This window comes from Mirounga angustirostris, unplaced genomic scaffold, assembly GCF_029215605.1.
Source record: "Mirounga angustirostris isolate CCGP_5_RB_7025 unplaced genomic scaffold, mMirAng1.0.hap1 SCAF_17, whole genome shotgun sequence".
NCBI lineage: Eukaryota > Metazoa > Chordata > Mammalia > Carnivora > Phocidae > Mirounga > Mirounga angustirostris.
In genome coordinates, this window is record NW_026991725.1 from 43896692 (window position 1) to 43905647 (window position 8956).

General features: G+C 64.6%; 1 protein-coding gene across 3 annotated transcripts; it reads right to left on the reverse strand.

Annotated features, from left to right (window-relative positions):
* Positions 1 to 1873: 1873 nt before the first annotated feature.
* On the reverse strand, positions 1874 to 8956 carry NOTUM (notum, palmitoleoyl-protein carboxylesterase). Of its 3 annotated transcripts, XM_045887987.3 has the most exons (11): positions 8558 to 8956; positions 7423 to 7475; positions 7248 to 7343; positions 6735 to 6795; positions 6398 to 6456; positions 5933 to 6035; positions 5122 to 5313; positions 4928 to 5028; positions 4259 to 4406; positions 2887 to 2934; positions 1874 to 2656 (listed from the first exon to the last, which is right to left on the reverse strand). In XM_045887987.3, the coding sequence occupies exons 1-11, from the start codon at positions 8887 to 8889 to the stop codon at positions 2350 to 2352; spliced, it is 1500 nt and encodes a 499-aa protein (XP_045743943.1). In that variant the 5' UTR covers positions 8890 to 8956; the 3' UTR covers positions 1874 to 2349. The 3 variants fall into 3 exon arrangements, with proteins under 3 accessions (XP_045743943.1, XP_064438226.1, XP_064438227.1); XM_064582156.1 differs by having other exon boundaries at positions 4928 to 5313; XM_064582157.1 differs by lacking the exons at positions 6398 to 6456; positions 6735 to 6795 and having other exon boundaries at positions 4928 to 5313.

Consider the following 8956-nt stretch of genomic DNA (forward strand, 5'->3'; position numbering starts at 1 on the left):
TGGCTGTCCCACAGCCCCCACTGGACGCCTGTTGGCCCCGCAGAGCAAGGGTCAGCGTGCGGGTGCTGAGTGGGAGACCTTCATGAGGGAGCTGGGTCTCAGACGCCAGGTGCGCACACCCGTCTTTATCATCCTGCTCTCTGTGGGGAAACTGAGACCCGTGGCCACCCCCGGGGGAGGGGGTCCCCATGGCATGGGGGCCCTGCCCAGACTCAGGTCCTCGGTGTCTGCCCTTGGCTTTGCTTCTCCTCATCCCTAAGGGGCTGCTGTGCCTAAGTCCGGGCGAAGCCCCTGCTGGCCACTGGACCACCAGCTTTTCCCCAGCCCCCCAGGGGGGCGGAGCCAAGCCCTGAGTTCTCTGTGATGAAGCAGGGCAGAGGCAGAGGGGTCTGCTCCACCGTGGCCCTAGTGCCTGAGTCCTGTCTGTTTCCCCCTTCTCAGTTCTTACCCACTCCCTGTCTGTAAGGGACCTTCAGAGTTGGAGAGCAGATCACAGCAAAGTCTACGTCCTGTGCTTTGCCAGTCGGGCTTGCCTGCCCACAGCGCCCATGAGGTCCTCCCCACGGTCTGCTTGGCCACCCTACCCTGGGATCTTCTTCGTGGCTGGGACAGTGGTGAGGACCCCTGGGGGCCTGACACGGGACATGCTCCAGATTCCAGACCCCGGCTCCCCACGTGCATGGCGCGAGGCTGGTGATGACGTCTGTTCTCAAGCCTTCACTAACTTGTCACCATAGAAAAACACTAAGGTTCTAGCTGCTCACAGTGTGGAAATAGCAGCAAAATTTCAAGTGAATTTAGCCTTTCTGGGGGAGTCAGGGAAAGCCCCCATAAAGCAGGAACAACTTGGCTGTGAGCTCGATGACATTAAGCAGGTGTCCACGGGGCAGAAAGGATGGTGTGGCTGCTCCGTGTGCTCAGGGGACACAGAGGCTTGGAAGCCAGACTTCTGGGTTCTGGGTTCTGGGTTCTGCTCAGGTCCCTCTCAGGCCCACGGTGGCCCCGATGTCTGGGCAGAGCTGGTCAGACGCCCCGGGCACGGCCCCTGACCTTGCTGGGAGTGAGGGTGTGGGGTCTCTGAGATTCTCCCCATTCTGGGGACAGGTCTGCCAACTCCTGCCATCTGTGGCGGGAGGCTGGGTGCGGAGCCCAGGCTGACCTGACAAGGATCCTCCCTCTGTCACATGGCCTCTCCAGGGGCTTTAATAAAACCTGCTCGAGGGCCGCTCGGGGCCATGCGCTGGGGTGCCTGAAGCAGGGAGTGCTCAGGAAGCCCAGAGGGTGGAGCAGTCCCACCTCTGGGGCTTTGACCCAGGCGCCTGGTGATGTCGTGCAGCCCAGCCCTGGGGGGCACGGCGGGGAGCATCGTGCCCACCCGCAGCTCGCCGAGGGCTGCAGACACAGGGGTGGCAGCAGAGTGTGGGCACATGTGTGCTGGGATGCCGGCCCCCGGGACCACCCGCAGCAACAGGAACGCTTGTGCTCTGGGAAGCAGAGCGGGGGCTGGGCCGGGGGAGGTTTTCTCCCCGAATCTGTATCTTCGCGTGTGCCCGGGGCACTCGTGAGAACAGATGCGATGCAAACTTTTAAGAACATGTTCTCTGGCTGGGAGTGTTTCCTGGGGTGACAAAAGGCCGCACTGAGGTTTCCGGGGTAACACAGTGCTGACAGTGCGGGGGTCGAGGCGCCGTGTCCCCAGATGGGGCAGAGTCGGATGTGACCGCTGTGTTAGGGCCTGTGCTGTGCCCACGCCCCGTGCTTGCTGAGCGTGTGAACGGAAGGGTCTGGAACGGGACACAGGTGGGCGTGGGGCCCTGAACAGAACCTGTGTGTCCAGTGGCTGCCCCCCAGGATCCCTGCTGCCCTGGGGGTGGGCTCGGGGGCTGTGCGGTGGGCACGCGACCCATTCAAATAAACACGCCTGCAGGGTGAGGCTCTTTTGTTGTCTTTTTTTTCATTATTTAAAAAAAATATGTTACAAAACAGTATCATTAATCATATATTTCTTATTTTCCTTTTTAAAAAAATTAAAGTAATAAAAAAAGTCACTTTATAAAATAATACAAAAGGCCAGGAGAGGCTGAGGCTGGGGCTGGACCGGGGGCCCCTTGGGCTGGTGGGCCGGTGGGCCGGAACCCCGCACGGGGGGCTCCTCAGCGCAGGCAGGAGGGGGGCTAGGGCTCCCGGCAGGACCCAGGACTCCCGGCTCTGGCTGGGCCTCCCGAAGGCAGTTGTAGAGGGGCAGTGAAGGCAGCTGTGGGGACAGCCGGGGCCCTGCGTGTCCTAGGAGGGGCAGGGGAGCCCGGGGAGGTGGCTGGCCCCCAGTGCCAGCCCCCGGGGCCAGGAGCCCTAGCTCCCACTGCTGAGCATGCCCAGCAGTTTACTGGGCTCCAGGCCCTGCTGCTGCGCCGCGGTCTGCACGTCAAACCCCATGTGCATGAGGAACTGGGCCACGTTCATCTCCTGCCCCGTGAACTGGTCCCGGATGGTGGGGCAGGAGGGGTTGCAGTGAGGCCAAGGGCAGCTGTCCACCAGGTGGACGGGGCAGCCCTTCAGGGGAGCTTTGCTGGCCTTGTGGCTGTCGTGCAGGCTTCTGTCCCAGCAGTGCAGCGCCCGGGGCAGTGAGGTCCCCTTCACCTGGACGTCTGTCCAGTGGCTACAGACAGAAATCCAGGCGGGGGTCAGTTGGTGTGGCCAAAGCAGGCTACCACGGGAGGTGGGTTGGGTCTGAATTCTGGCCACACAGCTGGTTGTGGACGTGGCACTGACAGCCCTAGGAAGCCCTTCCATGGAGCAGGGAAGGCAGGTGGCTAGTGGATGGGGCGGGGCTGGGTGTTCAGAGCGAGAGCCAGGGACACCATCTCTCCAGGGCCTGCGGACACTGACCTTCGGATGATGATCTCGTGAGAGAGGCAGGCGGGGGCGAAACTGGCCCTGTTGGGGAGGAGACAGCGGCTTATAGCGACCACCTGGGCCTCTTCCCTGCCCCAGCCTGGTGCCCTCTCCCCTGGGGACCTGTCCTCTCCCCGGCTCCCGCCTCCCTTGTGCAGCCGTGCCTGGCGAGCTGCTCCTCGGGACCAGGCCTCTCCCCACCTGTCCACATGCTCCCGACTAACCCACGTCTCCCCCCGCCTCCAAACCCTGCTCCGAGCGCATCCCTTCCCGCTGGGCCACGGTGGGAGGCTGACCTGGACGTGTGCTTTTTTTTGTGCAATAGGCTTTATTTCTAGAGCAGTTTTAGGTTCACATCAAAATGGCGTGGGCGGTACAGAGATTTCCCGTGCACGCCCGCCCCGACTCGCACAGCCTTCCCCGCAATCAGCGTCCCACCAGATGGTGTGTCTGTCACACTGAGGAGCCCGCACGGACCCAGGATCATCACCCAGAGCCCAGGGCGTACGTGAGGGCTCGCGCTCACTGCTGTGTGTTCTACGGGTTTGCACAGATGTATAATGACACTCGTCCACCCTCGTGTCTCACACAGAGCAGTTTCACTGTCCTAAAATTCCTCTGTGCTCTGTTCACCCTCCCCCCTTTCCAGTTCTATCCTTGGTACCAATTGATCTTCTTACTGCCTCACAGTTCTGCCGTTTCCCCCGAATGTCACGGGGTTGGAATCATAGGCCATGTAGCCTTTTCCAGATTGGCTCCTTTCTCCCGGTAATACGCATCTACGTTTCCTCCACGTCTTTCCGTGGTCTGAAAGCTCCCTTCTTTCTAGTGCTAACACCCTTTGTCTGGACGGCTGGATGGCTGCTTCTTGTTCTGCCGTCTGTGAGACCCCTATCTTTAGCCCGAGGATTTTTTTTAAATTTTCATTTTTTTGATTATGTTAATCACCGAACATCACATCATCAGTTTTTGATGCAGTGTTCCATGATTCATTGTTTGTGCATAACACCCAGTGCTCCATGCAGAACGTGCCCTCCTCATTACCCATCACCAGGCTAACCCATCCCCCCACCCCCTCCCCTCTAGAACCCTCCGTTTGTTTCTCAGAGTCCACAGTCTCTCATGGTTCGTCTCCCCCTCCGATTCCCCCCCTTCATTCTTCCCCTCCTGCTACCTTCTTCTTTTTTCTTTAACATACAACGTATTATTTGTTTCAGAGGCACAGGTCTGTACCTCTGAATTCACAGTGCTCACCAGAGCACACACCCTCCCCAGTGTCCATCACCCAGCCGCCCCATCCCGCCCATAAGCCCGAGGGTTTGCCACACGTCTGGAGGGCTGAGTCGGCGGCCCTCGGTTCACTCACGGCACATCCTTGAGCGAGTCCCGCAGCTCGCGGCCTAGGTTCTGGATGTACAGCCACTGACCCTCCTGCACAGTCTGCCCCGTGAGGTGCACGTTGTCCACAGTCAGCTGGGCCTCGTCGAACAACCACTGCACCACAAACACTGGGCCTGGGGGGCAGAGCTCAGCTGGGCCTTGCCTCGGCACTTGGCCCCCCAGCCCAGGCTAAGGGCCTTTGTAGGCTCACAGACCAGCTGGGCTCCCCCCAGAGTGCTGGCCACCAGCCCCCCGCAGCACCCTTGCTTGAGGAAGACCCTTGGCACCCACCCCCACCCCTCCCCCAGCCTGGCCCCCAGGGACTCCGCTTTGACCAAAGCTTGGTGACGCTGCCCCTTCGACGGTGGAGAGGAGGAGGGACAGCCAAGGCCCCACCAAGGGCAGGACTCGGCTGCCAAGCACATTCCTCACTGTGAATGTGGACGGGGTGACCAACTGTCCTCGTTTGCCTGGGACCAAGTGGACTTCCAACGCTGAGACCAGGAAGGTCCCAGGCAGACCCGATGGCTCAGGCACCCCGCTCCCATGTGGGCGGGCAGGGCTCTCCAGACCGACCTCTAGACTCCAGGCTGGAGGAAGCCGAGACTGACGCTCCCTGCCCCCCGCCCCCCGCCCTGGCCCGTGGGCCCCTCACAGCGCAGTGTCGGGTAGACTTTGTAGCCAAAGAAGCAGTTCCACTCCTCTCCATCCTTGAACTGGTGCCGACAGCGCTCCGGGACCACCCCGTTCCAGTACCTGGGTACATGCCGTGGGTCAGGCGGCCCCCGGCCCCCCCCGGCACTCTGCACAGGAGCTGGTGGGCCCAGCCAGCATCCCAGCGTCTGGCACCTGATGCCGCGGCGTATGGCCTCCGTGGGCGCACAGGTGACCGTGTTGATGCAGTCCGTGTGACGGTACTGCTGGTTGTCCAGGAACCAGCCCGAGTCCGCCAGGCCCCGCACCTGGATGGCCGGGTAGCCCAGCTCCTCCAGCTGCTCGGCCACGCGGTCCACGTTCAGCAGCACCCCTGTGCCCCCCGCGCTGCGGAGAAGGCAGCACGTGAGGCCGGCTGCGGCCCCAGAACCCGCCTGCCCCCAGCCCAGCCCCCGGGACAGGCAGGGATCCCGATGCACTCTGAACTGCCATCGGGCTCCACGTCATGTGTGAGACCCACAGGCCTTTTGGGGGCTCAAAGGCACTGACCCCAAGGCAATGAGCTAAGCGGCAGGCCATTCCGCTTCCTCCCACTCCTCTTTCCCTTCTCTCTCACTCTCTGATTCAGTTTCCTTATCTGCAAACGAAGGTGACATATATGGCCTCAGGCCCCGTCATCTAGTCTATAGATGTCCTCTGGGCCCCCTGCACTCCCAGAGGATGTGACCCTGGACCTCTCCCACCCTCCACCGGCTGCTTTGGCCTAGGGATGATCCCACTCACAGGGACCCCGGCCCTTGGAGAAGGCGCCCTTGTCCACAGCTAACCCCTCACCGACGACCTAGGTCACTGTAGCCCCTTCCCTGGCATCCAGCCACCCTCCCGCTGCCGCTGCCTGCCCAGGCTTGGTGAGGCGGGAGCCCTCCAGAGTCCCAGGCTCTGCCCCTCCTTGCCCTCCCATCCCCACTCCCGCCTGCGCACTCACGCCCCGCCCTGCCTGGCTCACCTGCTCCCAGCCAGCAGCAGCACCTTGGCCCCGCTCAGCCCTTTGCCCAGGAGCTCTCGGACCACCTCCTGGATGATGAGCGCGCCCATGAAGGCATACTCATCTGCATGGGGGAGGAGGGTGGCTTTAAGCGGGGGCCTGGACAGAGAGCAAGGCCCCCTGCCTCCAGGTTGGAAGGAGCAGCTCTAGCTGGGGGCCTGGACGCTCTTACAGGGGCTGGGGCAAGGGCTGGGGTGAACTGGAGGGAGGTGGACAGGTGCCGAGGCTATGCTGGGGGCCCCTCCCCAGGGAACATCCAGGAGTGCGGACCCCGGCAGGGACCAAGCCAGCCGTGGACAACCGGCAGTGGGTGCTTGGGGCAGGCATCCTGGGACACACTGTCAGGGGATCAGATGGAGTTACGAGACCGGCCGCCCTGCCTTGTCTTTCGGGGGCAGGGAATAGAAAAGAAGACAAGGGACTCACTCTTCTCAGACTTGGATGAAGCCCCACTCCAGACATCGCTGGAGCAGTAGGGGATGAAGCTGTGACACAAGGACAGGGTGAGCTTGCCACCATACTCCTCCCCTGCCCAAGGCCCTCAGGAAGGACCCCCTCCCCAGGAAGGATCCTGAGGACAGGACCCCCTAGGAAGGACCCCTCTGAGAACAAGATCCTCCCAAGGACAGGACCGCCCAGGGAGGACTCCCCCCCGCCATAAGGGCCCTCCCCAAGGAGGACCACCCCCCATGGGACTCCTCAGGAAAGAACTCCCTCACAGATGGGATCCCCCCCCAGGAAGCACCCCTCTGCTCCCTCTTACACCATGTTGGCATTCCACCAGTGGGGGTTTTCCTCCGGCTGGGAGGACAGGATCCCTGTACCTGCAGTGGGGGAGGACAGAGGCGGTGGTCTTTCTGATGGGAAGGGGCGTGCGGCAACCGGGACTACAGGAAGGCGTAGGATGTGGGCGATCCTACTTGGCCACAAGGCAGGTGGGCCAGGCCAGTCACTTGGATGTGACCCTGGACCTCTCCCACCCTCCACCGGCTGCTTTGGCCTAGGGATGAGTGGTGGACAGAGCAGCCATGGTAAGCCCCCCCTCCCCCCCCCCCGGGGAAATTACCTGTGGGATGAGAATGAGAGATGACAGGTGGGAGCCCCTGACCTTAGGAGGGCTAGAGAACTGGGGGGTGGGCGGGGTGGGGGCCTCCCCAGGGCTCTAGAAAGCGAGGGGACAGGAGTTCTTCCAGAACTTGGAACTGGGAGCCCCACCCTGCCCTGCCCAACCCGCAGGCGGCAGCCCCGGGCAGTCCGAGGCTTGCGACTTGCTGACCTGTGCGGGTGCGCGGCCAGTCTCTGGAGCTCATGAGCCGCCGCATGGTGTCATAGCGGGAGTCGCAGTTCTCCCGGTTGAAGCAGTACCAGCCACCTGCGAGCACAGCCATGACCTCAGGGCCGAGCACCCAGGGGCCTCCGCCCGCCTCGCCGCCTGGGCTCCCGGGACGCACCTTCCAGAAAAAGGAGCCACCGCCGACTGCCCTTGGATTCCTTCAGGTAGTAGCTGCAAGGGGGGAGGGAGGGACGGGCGGACAGGGTGGTCGGCTGGGGCTGCAGGACCCAGCTCTGGGGAGGAAAGGGTCATTCCACCTGTCGCCGGGCGCACGCGCCGGCCGCACGGGGGCGCCAGCGGCCAGGTCCCGCGGAGCGCGCGCGGCCCCGCCAGCGGTGGCCCGTCCCGGGAGGTGGCGCTCGCGGGGCGGAAGGGCCGCGAGGGGCTGTGTGGTCCGTGGAAAATCCCCACGGCCCGCCCCGCGCGGGACCCGCTGTAACCTTGGCGCCGGCGGCCGGGCGGGGGGAGCGGTCTTCGCCGGGCTCGGGATCTCCTGGGACGCGCGGTGGTGCTTGGAGACTGAAAAGAGCCCTCCCTAGACGAGTGTGCGTGGGGTGGGGGACCCGGGACCCGCGACCCGCCAGGAGGCCGTGGGAGGGCACGGGTGTCACCGGGCCCCGACCTAACGTCTGGTCCTCCGGCTGTCGACTAGCTGAGGGTGTGGGGGGCCCCGACCCCTCCCCAACCCTCAGGCTTACATCCTTCCTTCATATACTTGGCGGCCGGAGAGGGGTGAATGCCGCACCCCAGGTCCTTCTGTCCCACCTGCGCCCCTTCCCTGTCCCTCTGGCTGGCTGGGATCCCAGGCAGTCCCGGCAGCAGCAGGGCGCAGACAGGGTCGGAGCGGAGCTGGGGTGGGGGTGGGGGTACAGCAGGACTCTCCCCGCCCCGCTGCGTCGCCTCCTCCTGCTGGAGCCAGGGCCACTCGAGGACTGCCACCTCCCCGCCCAGAGACCGAAGGACGCGAGCAGAGGGGCTGGGCACCAGTGGCCGAGGGGTCAGTGCCCGGCCTGGCTGGACGCCAGCCCTCCGAGCGCCGCCGCGCCGCACCGCACCCCACCCCCGCTGCGGGCCCCCGAGCCGGGCCCTCCCCAGGGCCGGCTCCTCTCCCCCGGGGCGGCCAGCGCAGAGACGCCGTGCGTCCGAGGGGGCACGGAGGCGGACGGCACTCGCGCCCTGGTGGCCGGGCGGCCGGAGCCGGTGCGGGCGGGTGCAGGGGCGCGCCGGGCGGGTGCGGGCGGTGCGGGCCTTACCCCGCGGGGCTACCGTCGTTGCAGGTCACGGACGTGTTGAGCAAGAGGTGCAGGCGCAGGTCCTCGTTGAGCTGCTGGGCCGAGCAGGGGTACAGGGACTGAGCCAGGCTTTTGACCTGCGCCATGAAGCTGTCCATGTTGCCCTCCACGGCGGTGAAGTCCAGCGGGAAGCTCTCCACCGGCTGCCCCGCCGCGGGGGCGGCCTCGGCACGAGGCGGCGGCGGCGGCGGGGGCGGCTGCTGGCCGCGGCGCCGCCAGGTCTTCCTGCCTTCGCCGCCCCCGGCCCAGTGCAGCAGGCCCAGCAGCAGCAGCACGCGCACCCCTCGGCCCATGGCCCCGCCGCTCGGGCCCGCGGCCACCTGCGGAGAGCGGGCGGCCTTGAGGCGGCGGCGGCGGCGG

Coding starts and splice junctions, on each gene's coding strand:
- NOTUM (XM_064582156.1), bottom strand. CDS start 8,889: ATGGGCCGAGGGGTGCGCGTGCTGCTGCTGCTGGGCCTGCTGCACTGG. Junction 5,314..5,932: donor CTGCTGCTGGCTGGGAGCAG/GTGAGCCAGGCA, acceptor CCTTCTCCGCAG/CGCGGGGGGCACAGGGGTGC. Junction 4,407..4,927: donor AGTCTACCCGACACTGCGCT/GTGAGGGGCCCA, acceptor TCTGCCCCCCAG/GCCCAGTGTTTGTGGTGCAG.